The sequence below is a fragment of the Mya arenaria genome, chromosome 5 (assembly GCF_026914265.1).
Source record: "Mya arenaria isolate MELC-2E11 chromosome 5, ASM2691426v1".
In the NCBI taxonomy this organism is placed as follows: Eukaryota; Metazoa; Mollusca; class Bivalvia; order Myida; family Myidae; genus Mya; species Mya arenaria.
The window spans coordinates 75,422,094-75,442,824 of record NC_069126.1 but is presented as its reverse complement, the minus strand read 5'-3'; the positions used below and the strand labels follow the sequence as shown (position 1 = coordinate 75,442,824).

Below are 20,731 nucleotides of genomic sequence, written 5' to 3'. Positions count from 1 at the left end.
GAAAATGAAATCTGGCGCTTTTCGCAACTATGTCATTTGAATAGCGTTTATTTTACAGATATCAGCAGGCAATTGTAGCCTCACAGCTGAAGGGTGGAGGTGCCTACTGGATCGGACTTAGCACTGCTAGTGCCACCAATAATACAATGGTTTGGGTGAATGGTTATGGTCTTGCGTTTTCCGCGTGGGCTTACGGGCATACAGGTATATCATGTGTTTGATATGTAATTTTGTATAACAACTTTCGAATCTGACAACTGTCTTAGGCTTCGCACGGTAGCTGCAACCAATGAGGAAACGGTCTGGGTGATTTAATACTGTCATGTGTTCTTTGCACGCAAACAATATTTTAAAAATGTGTTTCCATTACTTTTGGTTTATGTTTCTGAACGTAAGTGAAATTGACTGCAGGTATTCACTTGCCATACTCTATACCTTACGACCTGCTTTTGTCTTTAGTTCGTTTGATGTCGAATGCTCCAATTTAAACACAAAGTAATGCTCGTAACATTTGATTGTCATTTAACCATTCAAAAACGGGATAGTAGTTCGTCCATGATTTGAAGGACTCGGTTGTATAATCGAGTGAATTTCTTTCACTATTTTTGACAAAAAAACTCCGACGGGCGGCGAGGTCGAGCAAGGATCCCATTCTCTTCATCTTAATGAGTCTAAATAGTACAACGATCTATATCTGCCATTTCCTTTGTATACCGTAACCCTTTTTAAGGAAACGAAGTCAACAAATGTGTGACAATGCGGTCAGGGTCTCCAGGGCAAGGTCGGTGGATGGCACAGGACTGTTTGACGAACCAGAAATACGTGTGTGAGTACCCGAGAGCGGGATGGCCACGCCCCTCTATAACCCCACCCCCTGTCACACAGCGAACGTCCTGTCCGACGGGATGGAACGAATACAGCGGGAACTGCTACAGGGTACGTCACTCATTTAAAGGACACACAGTTTTTGTTTTACGTATCGCTTTGTGAATTGTGTGAAGTACATACCACAAGAAGAGCATTAAGGGAAAACTGATATATTATTAGCATATAAAGAGTTTTGTTTGTGGTCAATTGTATACCCTAAATTCGTCAAGTCGTCACAAATAAATTGGTTAAGCGTACGCATGGTTGTTCAGATACCATCTACTTATCATTTGGTTCATAGTTGTGATTGTTTAAGAATGTTTTCGTCTACACCTATATCACATATCGGATCAGTAACCAACACAATAGGAGCTACCAATATATAACTACCGTGCGGATAATTTACAACGCTATTCAGATATACCCTTCGCTATTTACTGAACGTTGTCCTTTGATAGTACTTATTAGGTAAGTCACCCGCAAACATTGTGATTAAAATTATCCTTTCGTGTTTTGTTTTCAATAACACTACTTTTTGGTGCCTTATCTACTAGTATTTCCTATCATTTTATACGATCTGGCCATGCGTTGCATACGTATTGTATATGCAGTACTGCATTTCTGGAGCTAGACATTCTACAAGTTTCAATCATTCGATTCCTGTCACTTTCTATGATCTGACATATACAATTGCAGTACATGATTTCAGTTCTACAACAGACAGTTTAACAGGTTCCAGGTTCGGACTTCGCTCGATCGAAAGGGGCGAAGCTCATTAGCAATTATATTCACATCCTTTTCACTACCATCTCAAATGTAAAATTCTTGGCGGAACTAAGTTATTTCAGTACTACGATCGAAACTTAAATTGTTTTTAAGCTTGTAAAACGGGGCGAATATAATAATCATACATTCAGCATATCATCAAAAAAACGTCCATGAAGTATCGTGCACGTACAACCCTCACTACGTTTCAGTTCTACAATCAGAAGTTGAACTGGTTTCAAGCTCATGACTCGTGTCAATCGATGGGGGCAGATCTCATTAGTATACACTCACCAGCTGAGCAGACGGCTGCATTCTCCGGACACTACGGGTACGTGGTAGATATATGCAGTACGTTGAATGGTTTGTGTTATGTTCTAGCTGGGTAATAGGTATGGGGCTTTAATGGAAGTCCTCGACAATTACTTACTGTGTATAACGGAAAATATGTTATTATTAAAGTCCGCCTGTATTTGTCTATACAGGGTAATGTGTTTGGTAAATATATGTTGAGGTTAATTATATCATGACGTTTCAGCGTCATGTCAATGAAGTTTAAGACGTTTTATTATTTTATTATCCATCAGCTATGATTTGGCATGTGAGCCTTATCGTCGGATACCCCAGGGACACGTCTGCGCTATGTTTTGTTTATCATGGAGTGTAATGAAAGAAAGTTCTGTAGTTGTCGACGATGGCTAGCGTAAACATGGTTCTTAAGTTGTTTGCAGAAAAGACACGCCAATATCTTCAAACATCAATTTCATTTTTCAGGACAACGATTTGGATAGGGCTGAATGATTTGGACACAGAGATGGGTACGCCATTATCGCTTTTTGAGTATGCTGGTGAAGTATGCTATTGGCATATTATGCACAAATTCACTTTTTCGACAGAGGCTATATACTAAACCCACAGATACCGTAGCAAAAAAGCTATGAGACGTTAAATTGAAACATCTGATACAGTATACGCTATTGTGTATTTGGAGGTGATTATGAAAACTAATTATTCAAGCGGTTCGAGAACATAAGGTTTGTGTACATGAGGTTTGTGTACATGAGGTTTGCATACAACAAGTTTGCGTACATAAGGTGTACGTACATGAGGTTTGGGTACATGAGGTTTGCGTGAATGAGGTTTGTGTACATGATGTTTGTGTACATGAGGTTTGTGTACATGGTGTCATGGTGTTTACGTACATGAGGTTTGCGTACATGAAGTTTGTGAACATAAGGTTTGCGTATATGAGGTTTGTGTTCATGAGGTTTACGTGCATGAGGTTTGTGTACATGAGGTTTGCGTACATGAGGTTTGCGTGAAGAAGTTTGCGTGAATGAGCTGTGTGTACATGAGGTTTGCGTACATGAGGTTTGCGTACATGAGGTTTGCGTACATGAGGTTTGCTTACATGAGGTTTGTGTACATGAGTTTTGCGTGAATGAGGTTTGCGTGAAGAAGTTTGCGTGAATGAGCTGTGTGTACATGAGGTTTGCGTACATGAGGTTTGCGTACATGAGGTTTACGTACATGAGGTTTGCGTATATGATATTTGGGTGAATGAGGTTTGCTTGAATGAGGTGTGCGTACATGAGGTTTGCGTAGATGAGGTTTGCGTACATGAAGTATGCGTACATGAGGTTTGCGTACATGAAGTTTGCGTACATGATGTTTGCGTACATGAGATATGCGTACATGAAGTTTGAGAACATGAGGTTTGCGAACATTAGGTTTGAGTGAATGAGGTTTACGTACATGAGGTTTTTGTTCATGACGTTTTTCTGTCGGTTAAAGGCTAGACATAGATTATGTTTATATGTTATATGATATCCGACAATAAGCAAATATTGACTTGACTGGACATGTATTTTTTGTCAATTGCACATCAGTCATTAGCTTTAATATGATATTTACCCTCTTACGAAAATTACCCATGTACTTTCTATCAGTGTAAAGTTTCATTTTAAGCCACTGGTGTAATGAATGATACTCATTATTCAAGTATAATAAATCGACACACTATACAGTTACACCTTCAACATGAACGACCAATATGCTCGAAAATCGACAAGTACGAGAAATAGAACGCCGATTAAAACTTAACGTTGAAGAATTGGAAAAATACTGTCATCCCATTGATTCAGAAATGAGTTCAGCCATTTTGCCTCCGTGCCAAAATTTGATACACATCTTCAATATTTAAAACAGTCATTTGTCACAATAGGTACAATAGTAAACATCAAGGCATTAAAGGATAATAAACATTTTTATTGATAAGAAACTATGGCCAGAAATAATGCATTTAATATGCTAAAAATCTGAGTCAACGAGAATTGCATCTGAGGTATTTGCAAATAAATAATGTGCTATTTTTGATGATAAAAACTGTTAAAATGTATAATTATCAATAATTTAAATTAGCTGTGCTATTTGGTCTTCGACCGTTATCTGCAAACTAATGAACCCCAAAATAATCAGAGTATGATATAATCATAATACAAATAAATTTCATCAGTACTTGTTGGTTAGGCTATTCGTGGAGTGACGGAAGTCCTCTGAGTTACCGTTCCTGGGGCAATGGGGAGCCTAATGACGCTGCGGGTACGGATGACTGTGTGGAGTACGCATCTTGGAGTCACCGCTGGAACGACAACACGTGCTATGCAGCCAGGCCTTATGTCTGCAAAATCAGGAAAGGTGGGGGTTGGTTTTACTTGTGTATGTGTAATAAAATCAGATGGAAACTTGAAGCCCTTATTGTTAGCTTTAATTATATAAATAACACACTACTTTTGAGACCACATGAGTTTTTCAGTATCAACTAACTATGATATTGTAAACACGTCCGGGCGTTTACTAGTTACACTGCTTTAAAATAAACTATAATGATAAGTTTATGATATTGTGTGTGTTTTTTTTTCCTCTAGGTTTACCTATTCTTACAACCACACCGCCTGCAGTACCAGTTACAAAGTTTCGTAAGTTCAGTATTTGTCATTTTCATGCCACGTTTCCTTTTGGTTCACAAAGCTGGTCAAGGGGTATACAAACCGGGTAAAGGAAATTCCGGCTGCGCATGTTTATTGATCCAATGGAGAAAACGCAGACGACAATAAAGGCGATACACTACAAGCCTTTATCGATGTTTAATTTTAAGTGTTTTAAATGCACTCATCATAGTGTATCATGTATCATGACAAATAACGTCGATAGTTATTATGTTTAAACATTTTTTTTCTGAAATCTACTTTTGTCTACATAATTTCACTTTGATTGACCAAACAAATCATACGTACATTGTTCATAGCTGCATTTTATGAAACGCTGAAGACATTTTTTCGAGATTATTTTAGCATAGTTCAAAAAAAGTGCTTTACAAAAGTATGATTATATCTATATTGACATTTAAGGTGTGTGTGTGTGTTCAACAATAAACAAAATGACTCGATTTTAATAAAATTAAGAAAAAATCGACATCAAATCTGCAGGCCAAACCGTTGCAATATTTAGCTACCGCATGTCATTGACCCTTTCCTTTCAGCGTCCTGTCCTTTCGGCCCATTGTGGCACCGGAACGGAACGATGTGCTACTATGTTTCACAGCGGACAGATGGCGAAGGTGGGCGGGCAACGTGGTACGGGGCACGTGATATCTGCGCCAAACAAGGCGGACGCCTGGCTAGCATCCATGGAATTGATGGGAACAACTTCATATTGTCTTTGGTGGGTTGTTACAAAGACGGTTCAAATCAAAATAAGTCTGTCTTTCTTTTGTTTATTGTTTATGCAAATCAATTCATGTAATGACCAAACTAAACCCCTTTCTTTAAAGAACATGTCCAATATAAAAAATAATACCTTTATGCTACTGTTTGACAACTTTGTTTTCAATATTTTTATTAACGAGTACATTTCCAGATTAAAAAAGAATATCTTGCCCCATCGCTCCTATCGTTGTGGTTTTTTTTTTCAAATTAACAACGTTTCGATAGTGTTTTCCCAATATAGGTACATGTATTAGAGTTTAACTATGTCGTGTATTTTCTATTGTAGTTAACTGCGAATTCCACTGACGACGCGTGGATTGGACTTGTTGATAATGGGGTCAACCAATTCATGTGCGTAATTGGTTTGTTCCTAACCTTAATGTATATAGTATATTATTCGCTCTAGAGAGTCGTCTCGAGGTTGAACAACATACATGTTACTAATGATACTACAATATATATCAATATCACGGAATTTGGGTTATTGTTTATTTGTTTGAAATGCTGTTTCACTGGATAAACATTAAAAGTTGGTCGTATAGAACAAGAATATGTGACGACGGTCAGCACATTTGTAGTCCATTACATTCAGTATGTGTTTTTTCTTGGGCAAACTATAAGTTTACATTTCATTGCTAGAATGAACTGATATCCAGGTCCGAGATGGATAAAAACGTATGTTTCTTTTAATTTGTAAATCTCAACCTAACAAGAAATTAAACAGGGGGCGAAAAAATCGTAATAATTTAGAACAAACGAGTGATTATAGTTTGTAAAACGCACTTCCGCTAATGATATACTAATATCAACTTGCAATTGTAGTTAAAGACGGTATATATGTGTATCTTTCTACTCACAACAAATTCTGTGCAATATGTGTCTTCTAATATATGTTTTAGTTTCTGCTAATATATGTGCATGTTCCTGCTAATATATGTGCATGTTCCTGCTAATATATGTGCATGTTCCTGCTAATATATGTGCATGTTTCTGCTAATATATGTGTATGTTTCTGCTAATATATGTGTATGTTTCTGTCTATATATGCGTATGTTTCTGCTAATATATGTGTATGTTTCTGCTAATATATGTGTATGTGTCAGCTAATATATGTGAATGTTTTGCCAATATATATGTATGTTTCTATCAGCTGGTCTGACGGGACGCCTCTAGACTTCATCCACTGGAATGGTGGTGAGCCCAATGACTATCTGGGCATGGAGAAGTGTGGACAGATGTTTCAATTCAGCGGTATGTCGTGTGTTATATGTTTATGCAGTGTAAAAATACATTTTAAGTACGGATTAACATGAAGATTTACTGTAACGTTTAGGCTGATCTTCTAAAAGACACACACATATATATACGCTTATATATGTAAAATAATCAAGAGAGTTTTATCATGAATAAGTTTTCTTAAATCGTACATAGTAAGATTGATCTTAGAACGCAATTATTTCCGGGTTTTTTTTGTAGCTGTGATAAGATATGAGTTATATGTAAATAAGATGTTAAGCAAATTCAGTGTTACTATCCTGATTCATGGCTTAATCTTATTTATATATTTTCAATACATAAAATTATAAGTTGGCGACGTTGTCTAACAAACATACTTTACCTTTCATTGCCCATAATACTGTCTGATTTCAAAAATCCACACTTCGAACGTAAATATCTTTAATTGGAAACAAAACTAGCTGCAACATGATTCGATACCCTGAGTAACAATATTCAGAGCGCAATATTTCGATTTGTTTTCTATGGCAGCCACATTTACAGAAAACTGCAGTTTTTCTATTAACCCTATTATACACAGAATCATAAGGTCGTAGCAACATGAAACTAGCGATAATAAACAGCTATAAGGTATACGATTTCAAAATGCTTCTATTCTTTGTAGGTTACTGGAACGACAATGACTGTAACAGTAAGTCACACTTCATATGCCAGCGGCCCGCCAACTCGCAGGTGGCCTCCGTCACGGTCCCCACCACTCCGCTTATTTCTGGCGGTTGTCCAGTCGGGTTCATACCTGTCAACTACGGTAATAGCTTGTCTACATTGGGTCTCTATATGTACTATAGCAATTGTTGAGAGAAGACTCCTAATCTCTGCAGAAACTTAGCAGAAACCATAATGACCAGTCGGCGCTCACTGTCAGTCTCCGACGAGTCAAACTCGCATGTCTGGATCAGACACCGGATCTAACGATCAGATGTTAAATATCGCCTAAGGACAAGCCCGTTCCAACACTAATGTCACAAGAGAAAACATCTGTGTTTCGGGCAACCCGACCCTTCATGTTTTGCCTCCTGGAGGTGGACATATTAAAATCACAACGTCCGTGCGTCCGCCCGTCCATTAACTTTTTCGTGTCCAGGCTGTTACTTTGCTTGGTACGGTGCGATTTTGAAATAACCTGGTTCACATGTTAGGCATACATTGCAACGTGTCATGCGCAAGAACAACGTCCCGAACCAGAAGGTCAAGGTCACACTGAGATGCAAATATATGCAACAGAGAATAGACGTTCGAGTCCGGACTGTAACTCTGTCATGCATATGGAGATTTGAAATCATCTATTCAGTAGCACAATTATTTAGCACATTAATCGCGCGCAAGCCCTATATCCCTACCACGGAGGTCAATGTCACAGTTATAGGTTAATCATTAGGCCTAAAAAAGTTTTTGGTTTTTTTTGTTTTTTTTAGTTTTGTACAGGTTTGTTTGCTTTGTTTTTGTCCTTTTTCAACATAATTTCAGTTATATAAGGACATTGCTGAGCATCGCTGCAGTTAGGTGGTGTGTCATTGCTAGTTTTGTTGTCATTCGTCACAAACCTTCCAAAAGCAAAACATATTGAAAATTAATTGTGACAATACTGACCTGCTTCAGCATCTCAAAAACATTTCTCTGCCATTCTCCAAGGAATAAAGTTAGGAATAATTTATAACCTGTACAAATGGCAACAGACCCAGGTTTCAGTCCCAGTTTAAAAGAAAGTCACATTTTGTCAGGCACCAGCCTATGTCAGAACTCCCAGTATTTTATATTTCCTTTCTATACTAGTAGTATGTTTGCCCTGCTGCTATTATATTTAAACTATTTTTTATGATTGCATCTGACAACATGACAAGTGAAAAGGGTCATGCCTTGTCCTGCAGTGGTGGGTGGGGTATATTAAAATTAGACCGGCATTCAATCTTATGTGTGGGAAAACTTATACTATTATCCAGAGACATTTTGTTCCATTGTTTATACCTTACTCTGAAGAGCGTAAAGTCGGAGAATTTTTTGATAAATTGATCAACAGGAATATCGTCCAGCTGTTCTTCATACAAACGGGTCCATGGCCACTTGTCGGATGTTGACATGTCAATCTCGGATACAGATCCCGGCTCGAACAAAAACATTATCTCTACATCTTCGAAATTCATCTGTTATGAGCTTAAACTCCCGACGTTTTGGAGTGTTTTCTTTTTCGCAAGTCGCACCAAAAAAAACAGTAGGGTCGGCGATATTTTCCAGGTAGGGTCAGGTGACCCGATCCACACAATTCATTTTTTTAGGCCTTATGTAATGCTGTATATATGCACATGCATTATAGGTGGTGTTTACCAGTTTATTTGTCTTGCATTTGGACTTTCTAAGATAAGGTGACATAAATGTCACAGTTAGGGGTTAATAATAATGAAATGCTGCAAACAAACATAAAATACACAATTTTATTTAAGGAGTTCAGGAATGATGTTAGAAACGAACCTTTTAATCTAATCATTTAATATAAAAATAAAGCACTCGCACTTAATTCGTGTCTGGTAATCAACCTCATTGACGGCATCGACCTTATTTCAGACAACAAATGCTACAATATATATGGTGGAGACATTCCTACAGCCAGACAAAACTACACGAGTGCATATGCTGCCTGTAGGGCCCTGGGACCAGGATATGACATCGCCAGTATCACCAGCCATAAAGAACTCGGTAAAACAAATATAGTTATTGCGGCTTCTATATTTTCTTATTTTAGAAAAAACATTTTCTACAGTAAATACGAGTATTTCATGTGGTAATTTGTTGAAATGAGTTCCCGATATCACTAGTCACTGAAGGTTTTCTTTATGACCATTGCCTATTTTTGAAAACTTTTTATTTACAATGGTAAAATTATCTTGTAAACAACAGCAGCTATTCCGATTCCAGAAATATTCATAGATTTGTTTCCGTTTAAAATCGCGACCAACTAAGAAATCAAACCGAAAGTTATTTATTAATAAAGTGACATTCTATATAAAGATCACGATTATGAGAAAACCCCAGAGTATACATATCTTTCTAAGTTTATGGCTGTCTAAACAAATGAGAGACTGTCTATCTTAAGGTAATATAATAAAAAGATATAGTGGCTAAACTGAGTTTGTGCTTGTCGGTGATGTTTAACTTGTTTTATTAAAACTGTTAATAATCCAGACTTTAGACTTTAAAGTCAATATATTTATAGCAAAACTTTTCAGTATCAAAGGACAAGTAAACCACTACAAAATTATCTATTTATAGTTACTGATATAATTCCTTTAAAAGCAACCCTGGTGAGTATATTCGTCTCAGCGGTACAGGACCAATCGGGCATCTGGATCGGCCTAAACGCCAGAAACCATGAAAGACGCTACACATGGCAAGACAGCGCTAGATTGAACTTCACTAACTGGGCGAAAGGCGAACCAAACTGGAGCGGTGTAGGTTCTAGTTTTGACGACTAAATGTTTAAGGCTTCCGGAACTCATCATTCCGATGTACATACAGCGTGACATTCATACAATACACTGTACCGTATTTGAACAGTAGTTCAAACGTTATGGTTGACTCATTTCATTAACCATCATCCTTTATATAAGTAGGAAATGGTACATATTTAGTTCAGAGTTGTTATCAAAGTAAATATTAACAGTGCACAGAAGCATTGCCTTGTCGAATGGCTAGGTTTGATGGTATAATGCTGTAATAAGCATGGATTTGGTTATGTGCTTATTTGACACCTAAATAAGAACTTGGTTGAAGACAGCTGTTATGTAATTGAGCGGCATGAAAGTTGGAAAACGTGATTAACTCTTTCTGACCGATAACTTCTTCAGACGCACAGAATATTTTCAACATATGGATGTTTTTTTACAATATCAACTATAAAGAAAACGGTGACAAAAAAGTTTAGTCCACCATGCCTCTCTTAGTGGATTCCACTACAAGTGTGTGTGTATGCGCGCGTGTGCGCGAGTGCGTGTGTGTGTGTGTGTGTGTGTGTGTTCAAAGCCAGGAATGATCAAATGCCATTTTATAATATTCATGAAAATTTGTTAGAAACAAACTTTCGCAACTGATCAATCTCGTGCATATTGGCAGTTTCGATGAATTCGATGATTGATTATGCTTTTGTAAAAATGTTCAGCCCCTTCTGGCTACACATTGAATGACACTTGTAGCCTCAGTATTTCTCCTCAATATGAAGTAAATGATCCCGAACAAACGTTAAATGAATAATGATAAATGATAATCTAATGGTAACATATATGAATATAATTTATTCATTCTAGCTCTAGAATTTATAATGATAACTTACTTCGAATACCCTAGGTTTATTTTTTTTAATTCACATACATTGTAGGACACGTGCGTAGAGATATACACGGACTCTAGAAAGGCGGGACGCTGGAACGACATCGCATGCAGTAGGGCTAATGCGTACATCTGTGAAACTACGAGATGTAAGATCTATCTACTAACTTACTCATATATATGCAAAAAGCTACAGAAACATGCTCAGTAGCAAAAAGTTTAAACATAAACCCGGTTTAGTGGCAATGGGCAACGCCAAAGACATAGAACACAAATCCACAAACAAGAAACATAGAACAGCACACAACTCTACAAACAGCACAGTGCATAAATACTATATATGTATATATAAATATTTGGTATGTTTATCAAGAATCAAGAATCATGTCAAAAAATAATTTTCCGAATTTGCATTATTTTTCACACGCATGTGTGTACCCTTCGAATGTGTAACCTCTTTATCTTAAAGATTCGTTGAATATTAGAAACACCAAACTCTGTCAATGATGAGTCTCCTATTCTTAAAATATTTAGGGCTTTACCATTGTACATATATACCTTACCATTAACCGTTCTTGGATGTACTTCATCTTCCAGCCACAGCCATAGCGACCCCGGCGCCATCTTCCTGCATGACCCTAAATAGCCCAGGAAACATCGAGAATCCGAATACCTTCGATTGCTACAGGTTTGCCCAATGCATGTACATCTTCGGTTAAGCTATGCTTGGAGATTATTTAGCATTGGATTCGGGACCCTGAGAATTAGATTGTTTGTGATGAAGCGAGTAGAGTGGTTGGTTTGCCGTGGCATCTATGTATGTAACGTCTGTAAAAAGTACAATTCATTTTAGAGTTTTAAGAAAGTAAATAAAGCTTTTATATAGGTATATTTTAATCATTTAAACGCCAATGCTGTACTTCTAAACAACATTTTCATTGATATCAAATGAAAAGCTAACGTTTATTAGTTGTTTGTGACTTACAGACTTCAGACCACACCGATGACGTGGAATGATGCTGTAACTGCATGTCAGTCCCACCAAATGACGCTGGCGACGGTGACAGGTGTCTACGACCAGGCGTTTATTGATACTCTAATAGCCGGTTATAACACTCCTGTGTGGATTGGGCTTGGAGATCCGGGGGTGAGTATTACTTATTATAAATAAAGTTTGTTTTAATGCAGTCACACACTGAAACTTGTGCATTGTACTATTTCGAAATATGAAAATTACTTGATATCAACGGATGATATGCTTCAAATGATTTCTGTGAACCACAGCTGACAGGTAAGTAGACGTAGGGGATCATTTAACTGTTGTTATGGAAGAGTTTGGCGAATCGCCGTAAACCACAAGAGAGGGATGCGGGACAGTCAACAACAGACTGTGTGAGTCTCATGTGTTTAATGGTTTACCTTTATTTACAGTTAACAGGTACATACATGTGGCAAGACCATTTCCCCGTGTTATGGACGAGTTGGGCTAAGGGCGAACCTACATACACAACAGGGGAAGGATGCGTGACAACAAATAGTGGACTTTGGAACGATACGTTCTGTGTCAACAAATACCCGTCCGTCTGCAAGAAAAGTTTCTGTATGTTTTTTCCCGGACATTTTAATTTTATAAGCATTTTTTTCATTATAAAATTAACTTACATGTATTTCAATACAGTCTGCGAAGTTCGGTATCGCTCTTATGTTACTTATTTGCAAATCAATATATTAAGTCCGGATTTTTGTAAACCTAACGGAGGCTTATGTATGAGTGTATGTTTAATTTTCTAGTCCCCCCTGGTACGTCGACCCTCAATCCCGGTGGTTATTGCGCCAATATCACATGGCAGCAGTTCGGAAACAAATGCTACTTTCTGGACCTTCAGGTACTGCTTCATCTGGCTTGAATCTCTATAAACCATTCCGTTTTTATTTTCCTACATATAAATAATCAGGCTGGTTAGAACTGAATACACGCTTTATAGACATTAATGCTTAGGACGGCATCTAAAACTCCATAATAAAGAGAGGAATTCCATACTTGCGAACAACGTATTTCTTAAGAATTTTGTATAAGTTTGCATACACATGGGCGGACCCGGAACCGCAATGAAAATAACATGGTAATAAACGAGTATGGTGCCAACGAATGAGGAGGTATTCATACTTGCCTTACCACATGTCGCTATTGTTTTCTCTCTAATAAGTCAGCATATACATTGGCGGACTCGGAATACTGTTATGGTCAGGGTATGGAACTCGCCAGTGTTATATAAATGAACGAAAGTAAATTCATACTTGCTTACCGCATATCGCTTTTGTTTCTCCTACATAAGTCAGCATTTACATGGGCGAACGCGGAACAACAATGTAAAGGCCGGGGTATGGAGCTCGCCAGTGTAATGTCAATGAACGAGGAGAAATTCATACTGCAGCTTGTCGACAACCACGAGCTGACGAATGCTGATGTATGGCTTGGTTTCCGTAGAGCAGGTGGGTGTTGTATTTGACTCAAGCCGTTTCATACAGATATTAACTATCCAAAGAGGTTTTTACGGAGTTTCGTCTATAAAAGAGGGATTCACCTTATGTTTCATCCCATACAACCGCCAAACTATAAATACGAATGTCATGTGTTTAATATTTCTTTTGACAGACAACTATTTCTCATGGACGGACAGTAGCCCCACCAGCTATATTCATTGGCGGAGCGCGCCCACCCGCACTAGCGGAAGTGACTGTGTTTATATGCACGACGGCGATGGCACATGGGACAACACTGATTGTACGACGAAAAAAGGATTCATCTGCAAGACCGCTAAGTGTAAGCTTTCAGTTGTGAAGACCGTCACTTCAATTGTAAGAAAACAGTAGTCTTCTTTAAAGGATGAACATGAAGTTGCATTTGTTTGCATATGCCTAAAGTATAGACAGATAGCTGACAATTGATTGTTTAAAAATTGCTGGTAAATTGCGAAACACAATTGTTTTTCATCACGTATACTGATATTTGCTTCATTTTCAGTACCAGCAACCTCACCGCAACCGACAACTACACCGATTAAAACATTATCCACGCAGCCCCCTCCAAAACTCTCGTCATCAGCACAACCATCAAAGGCACTAACATCATCAGCACCTATATCAACAACCCAAGTCCGTAAGCAGTCGTCCCGAAGTCAGTCGCCCGTGACGTCCTTTACTCCCGGTAACGGCATCAAGACGCCACCGCCCTCCAGTAAAACTGGCGCGCATATTCCGTCCGCCTCGGAGCTTCAGAATCAGCAACTACCAAGTATGAATTGCTTGTTATTTTTTAAAGCAAACGTTTCCTTAGAACAAATTCACCTTTGTTGTTTATTAAAATTCTGTAGATTAAAAGTATGTTATATTTAGTAGGCCTTAGTTTGAAAACTATAAACCTTTTAAAAAAGAAAAATTGATAATGTTTCTAAATATTCTAGTGTAAAGAGATCTAGGTGGTCATGGCGGTAAGGGCATTACAATTGATATTATGCTTACATAAATATTCGTAACTGTTAACCCAATGGAGATATTTACTTGTGAAATAATTACTCTTGACAACACATAGTTACATGTATTTGACTTATAAACAACGAAAGTAGCAATTGAAAGCGACGAAGTCTGATTTAAGCACCGGATGTTTTAAGACTCAGTTATGACTCTCATATCCCTAGCTAGTAAGTAATCAACAAACGACCAAAATAGGTTTGTAAATATGCATTTATTTAAAGCCGTAACGGCCAAAACCGCCAGACAAATGTGAACCAAAATATAATATAATGCAGAAACGTGCAGTTATGGAAATTGTACTGAAACATAGATAGCGTATATTTTTTTAACACTAATACAAAATTGAATAAAAACAAAGAGGATAAAACATGTGTATTACTATTTGACACGAGGTCGACAATAACTTTTGTAACTTCTTTAAGTAGTGGAGTAGGATGAGGTGAATATTGTAATTTATTTTTAGCGTTTCACGCATTGCTAGTTCGTTGAAAACGAAGACATAAAGGCGATTGCGATTTCATTGGTTTGTTAAGGGCACGTGATGTCCACCTTTTAATTTGATTGGTTTGTAAACCAGGTGAAACAAAATTGGCAATAAAGCCGCGAAACAAATAATTTATATGCGTGTCGTTACATCGAATAGGTTAACATAACCAAACCAATGAATGAAATTTCCTTTAAAGCCATATAAATACTTTTATGTTCTATACAATAGTATTTATGTATTTTGCCATACGCAGTTATATGAGGATAGTTTGGTGCCTTGTCAATTGATATGACACTTAAATAAATCGGACTACATCTGCTCTGGAAAATTACCTACTTTGTATAATAAATTAATATATTGAATCAATGTTCACATTCATTTATCTATTTAAGGTTATCATCATCATGGTGACTAAAAATAGCCCCCTTATTTATTCAGTTCTAAATACTTCCAGCAGGATGGTTAAGCGTCCGGACAATTTTGTTTTGTGCCCCCTTAGTGTTATACAGCAAGGTTGTTTGGCGTCATGTCACAGTGTGGTTGAATACAGGAGAATACTTAGTGTTGTATCTTCCCGCAGTATATATAGCAAGGTTGTTTGGTGTCATGTCACAGTATGGTTGAATACAGGAAAATACTTAGTGTTGTATCTTCCCGCAGTATATACAGCAAGGTTGTTTGGTGTCATGTCACAGTGTGGTTGAATACAGGAGAATACTTAGTGTTGTATCTTTCCGCAGTATATACAACAAGGTTGTTTTGGTGTCATGTCACAGTGTGGTTGAATACAGGAGAATACTTAGTGCTGTATCTTCCCGCAGTATATACAGCAAGGTTGTTTGTTGTCATGTCACAGTATGGTTGAATACAGGAGAATACTTAGTGCTGTATCTTCCCGCAGTATATACAGCAAGGTTGTTTGGTGTCATGTCACAGTATGGTTGAATACAGGAGAATACTTAGTGCTGTATCTTCCCGCAGTATATACAGCAGGGTTGTTTGGTGTCATGTCACAGTATGGTTGAATACAGGAGAATACTTAGTGTTGTACCTTCCCGCAGTATATACAGCAAGGTTGTTTGGTGTCATGTCACAGTGTGGTTGAATACAGGAGAATACTTAGTGTTGTATCTTCCCACAGTATATACAGCAAGGTTGTTTGGTGTCATGTCACAGTGTGGTTGAATACAGGAGAATACTTAGTGTTGTATCTTCCCGCAGTGTATACAGCAAGGTTGTTTGGTGTCATGTCACAGTATGGTTTTATAAATGAGAATACTTAGTGTTGTATCTTCCCGCAGTATATACAGCAGGGCTGTGTGGTGTCATGTCACAGTGTGGTTGTTTAAATGAGAATACTTAGTGTTGTATCTTCCCGCAGTGTATACATCAGGGATGTGTGGTGTCACGTCACAGTATGGTTGAATACAGGAAAATACTTAGTGTTGTATCTTCCCGCAGTATATACAGCAAGGTTGTTTGGTGTCATGTCACAGTGTGGTTGAATACAGGAGAATACTGAGTGTTGTATCTTTCCGCAGTATATACAGCAAGGTTGTTTGGTGTCATGTCACAGTGTGGTTGAATACAGGAGAATACTTAGTGCTGTATCTTCCCGCAGTATATACAGCAAGGTTGTTTGTTGTCATGTCACAGTGTGGTTGAATACAGGAGAATACTTAGTGCTGTATCTTCCCGCAGTATATACAGCAAGGTTGTTTGGTGTCATGTCACAGTATGGTTGAATACAGGAAAATACTTAGTGTTGTACCTTCCCGCAGTATATACAGCAAGGTTGTTTGTTGTCATGTCACAGTATGGTTGAATACAGGAGAATACTTAGTGTTGTATCTTCCCGCAGTATATACAGCAAGGTTGTTTCGTGTCATGTCACAGTGTGGTTGAATACAGGAGAATACTTAGTGTTGTATCTTCCCGCAGTACATATAGCAAGGTTGTTTGGTGTCATGTCACAGTGTGGCTGTATAAATGAGCATGTACTTAGTGTTGTATCTTCCCGCAGTGTATACAGCAAGGTTGTTTGGTGTCATGTCACAGTATGGTTTTATAAATGAGAATACTTAGTGTTGTATCTTCCCGCAGTATATACAGCAGGGCTGTGTGGTGTCATGTCACAGTGTGGTTGTATAAATGAGAATACTTAGTGTTGTATCTTCCCGCAGTGTATACAGCAGGGATGTGTGTTGTCACGTCACAGTATGGTTGAATACAGGAGAATTCTTAGTGTTGTATCTTCCCGCAGTATATACAGCAGGGCTGTTTGGTACCATGTCACAGTGTGGCTGTATAAATGAGAATACTTAGACTTTTATCATCCCGCAGTGTATACAGCAGGGATGTGTGGTGTCATGTCACAGTGTGACTGTATAAATGAACATGTACTTAGTGTTATATCTTCATGCAGTGTTTACAGCAGGGCTATTTGGTGTCATGTCACAGTGTGGCAGTTGTATCTTCCCGTAGTATATAGAGCAAGGTTGTTTGGTGTCATGTCACAGCGTGGCTGAATGAGTTGTATCTTCCCGTAGTACATGCAGCAGGACAGTTTGGTGTCATGTCACAGTATGGCTGTATAAGGGAAAATTCTCAGAGTTGTATCTTCCCGCAGAATACACAACAAGCTGTTTTTGACATATCACAGTGTGGCTGTATAAGGGGAAATTCTCAGAGTTGTATGCAGCAGTGTATGCAGCAGGGCTGTCTGGTACCATGTCACAGTGTGGCTGTATAAATGATAATAATCTGAGTTCTATCTTCCCGTAGTATATACAGCAGGGCTGTTTGGTACCATGTCACAGTGTGGCTGTATAAATTATAATAATCTGAGTTCTATCTTCCCGTAGTATATACAGCAGGGCTGTTTGGTACCATGTCACAGTGTGGCTGTATAAATGATAATAATCTGAGTTCTATCTTCCCGTAGAATATACAGCAGGGCTGTTTGGTACCATGTCACAGTGTGGCTGTATAAATGATAATAATGTGAGTTCTATCTTCCCGTAGTATTTACAGCAGGGCTGTTTGGTACCAAGTCACAGTGTGGCTGTATAAATGATAATAATCTGAGTTCTATCTTCCCGTAGTATATACAGCAGGGCTGTTTGGTACCATGTCACAGTGTGGCTGTATAAATGATAATAATCTGAGTTCTATCTTCCCGTAGTATTTACCGTAGGGCTGTTTGGTACCATGTCACAGTGTGGCTGTATAAATGATAATAATCTGAGTTCTATCTTTCCGCAGTGTATACAGCAGGGCTGTTTGGTACCATATCACAGTGTGGCTGTATAAATGATAATAATCTGAGTTCTATCTTCCCGTAGTATATACAGCAGGGCTGTTTGGTACCATGTCACAGTGTGGCTGTATAAATGATAATAATGTGAGTTCTATCTTCCCGTAGTATTTACAGCAGGGCTGTTTGTTACCATGTCACAGTGTTGCTGTATACATGATAATAATCTGAGTTCTATCTTCCCGTAGTATATACAGCAGGGCTGTTTGTTACCATGTCACAGTGTTGCTGTATACATGATAATAATCTGAGTTCTATCTTCCCGTAGTATATACAGCAGGGCTGTTTGGTACCATGTCACATTGTGGCTGTATAAATGATAATAATCTGAGTTCTATCTTTCCGTAGTATTTACAGCAAGGCTGTTTGGTACCATGTCACAGTGTGGCTGTATAAAGGAGAAAACTCAAAAGTTGTATCTTCCCGTAGTACATACACTTAATTGTGCATATGTAATACGCAGATATAAAGATTTGTACTAATTGTGATCATTTCTATGTATGATTGGTGTAATACTTACTATTTTAAAGAAATGCCATTTTTTCATTATACATTTTAGATCTGCCACCAGACATGAGCAGCGGTTCCGTAGCCGGAATAATAGTTGGAATCCTCGTTCTTTTGACAGTCATCTGTTTGGTTTTAATAATCCTTAAGCGGCAAAGCGGGGGACAGATGTTTCAATTCGCGAAGTTCGCCAATGGCGACAGTGGATTTGACAATGCAACCTACGACAGGAGCATAGACAGTGTACAAATAAATGGCTCAATGACGTATTAATGACTCTTAAAATGTATTCATTCCTTGCATTTATCATTATTCTACTTCTATCATTTAATCGTTTAACATGAATATGTCACTTGTGCATTATTTTCTAAAATGACTTGAGACCTAATGGTATGAGCTCATAATACTTATGTATAAACTGTTGTAAGAGGACAGAGTCAGTCTCATACGTTTATGTTTTGACATTGTTTAATTGTATTCCATTCTATATTCATACATTTGTGATAGTTTGTCTATTCAAATATACGTCGAGGTATATTCATAGCCCTGGTGCTGGCGTCATTGTCACTTTAGGAGTCGCAGATATCTTTACTCAACTGGAATATCTATGCATGTATAGCATGATATGTACCTTGTACAATATTTCACATACAACTTGATATGTAATTTGTTTATATCGACACTGTTACCGGTATTATCGCGCTTATTGAAAAATGGTTTTAATGATCTTAAGTTCTGCGACTTGATAACGTTTGAAATCAGACGAGGGTATACCTACGTTTCCTACAGTGAGTGATTCTGTTGTATGTGTTTATCTGATAACACTATCACTTGAAAATTGTACAACATAGTATGACACTAGAACTAGTGGCTGAAGTATGTGTTATTGTTATTTAGAGTATGGCCTAAATGGAGTTACTATTTGTTCTATTTTCGTTCGGTGCCATGTGCATTTAAATAGTATACATGTTCCATTTCAAATATGTGCAATAGTAAGAAAAGCGTGTATGTTTTGTGCTAATATTGGTACCTTTTTTAAGCGTCAATAATTGTTTAACAGGTTTTGATAATACTCAGTGCTTATAATATAAATAAATTAGTTTGTGCTTTGTAAATAAATTAAAAAAATATGAGGGTTTTTTATTCTTACCGAGACCAACCTTCAAATACTTTTTGGCGTTAATGTTAGAATATACAAAACCACTAGTTTTCCTTATGCCGCTTCGAAATGTATAATATAGACACTTGACATTAAGAGATAAGTCAGCAATCAAAATCCAAAAAGTTATATACATGTTTATAACTCCTCAAACATGAATGACGCAACGTCACTGGTCCAGGGCTAGTTATGCGGTGACACATTTCCCATAAATTGATCTATGTAAAGAGGTTGTCAACGTGATGTATACGTGACAGGGTTAGTAATCTAGTGGTAACACACTCGACTGTCAATCCAGGGATCGCAGGTTCGATTTCCCGCCGCACCACTAAAAGTACTAATTGTTTTCCGGGAGGGACGTTAAATAGGTGTCCCGTGTGACAGTGTTGTGCACTGGTGCACGTTTAGGAACCATTAAGCTCTAACCAGGGTTACATTCTGGTTGTGCACCATGCTAAACACTAATATGACGAACACTTGTATCGGAGCACTCGCCTAATTGAGTTTAAATAAGCTTACTCACCACAATTGTAACACAATATGGGATATACGGGGCGTAGCAATCCTTATCGGGTGAGATGGGAGCTCGAACTTTATATGGTAACTCATGACCCCGTAACCTATCATATCGTCCTGCCAATATACGATTTGATCTTGCATGGCACTTGCATTAAGAATGCGTTGGATTATAGCAATCGGTTCCTCCCAAAACCTGC

General features: G+C 37.9%; 1 protein-coding gene across 2 annotated transcripts in view; it reads left to right on the top strand.

Moving 5' to 3' along the window:
• The window catches only part of LOC128233563 (macrophage mannose receptor 1-like), a 43,139-nt gene extending 23,153 nt beyond the window's left edge, over positions 1-19,986 (top strand). For both annotated transcript variants that reach the window (XM_052947296.1, XM_052947295.1), the window contains exons 22-42: positions 59-204; positions 731-936; positions 1,845-1,963; positions 2,407-2,450; positions 4,162-4,329; positions 4,560-4,610; positions 5,174-5,355; positions 5,686-5,750; positions 6,550-6,650; positions 7,300-7,443; positions 9,255-9,386; positions 9,984-10,138; positions 11,062-11,161; positions 11,610-11,700; positions 12,000-12,159; positions 12,444-12,612; positions 12,804-12,898; positions 13,349-13,505; positions 13,669-13,836; positions 14,038-14,307; positions 18,909-19,986. In XM_052947296.1, the coding sequence (XP_052803256.1) occupies positions 59-204; positions 731-936; positions 1,845-1,963; positions 2,407-2,450; positions 4,162-4,329; positions 4,560-4,610; positions 5,174-5,355; positions 5,686-5,750; positions 6,550-6,650; positions 7,300-7,443; positions 9,255-9,386; positions 9,984-10,138; positions 11,062-11,161; positions 11,610-11,700; positions 12,000-12,159; positions 12,444-12,612; positions 12,804-12,898; positions 13,349-13,505; positions 13,669-13,836; positions 14,038-14,307; positions 18,909-19,129 (2,944 nt within the window). In that variant the 3' untranslated portion in view covers positions 19,130-19,986. The remainder of the gene's footprint in view (positions 1-58; positions 205-730; positions 937-1,844; positions 1,964-2,406; positions 2,451-4,161; positions 4,330-4,559; positions 4,611-5,173; positions 5,356-5,685; positions 5,751-6,549; positions 6,651-7,299; positions 7,444-9,254; positions 9,387-9,983; positions 10,139-11,061; positions 11,162-11,609; positions 11,701-11,999; positions 12,160-12,443; positions 12,613-12,803; positions 12,899-13,348; positions 13,506-13,668; positions 13,837-14,037; positions 14,308-18,908) is intronic.
• Positions 19,987-20,731: the final 745 nt, after the last annotated feature.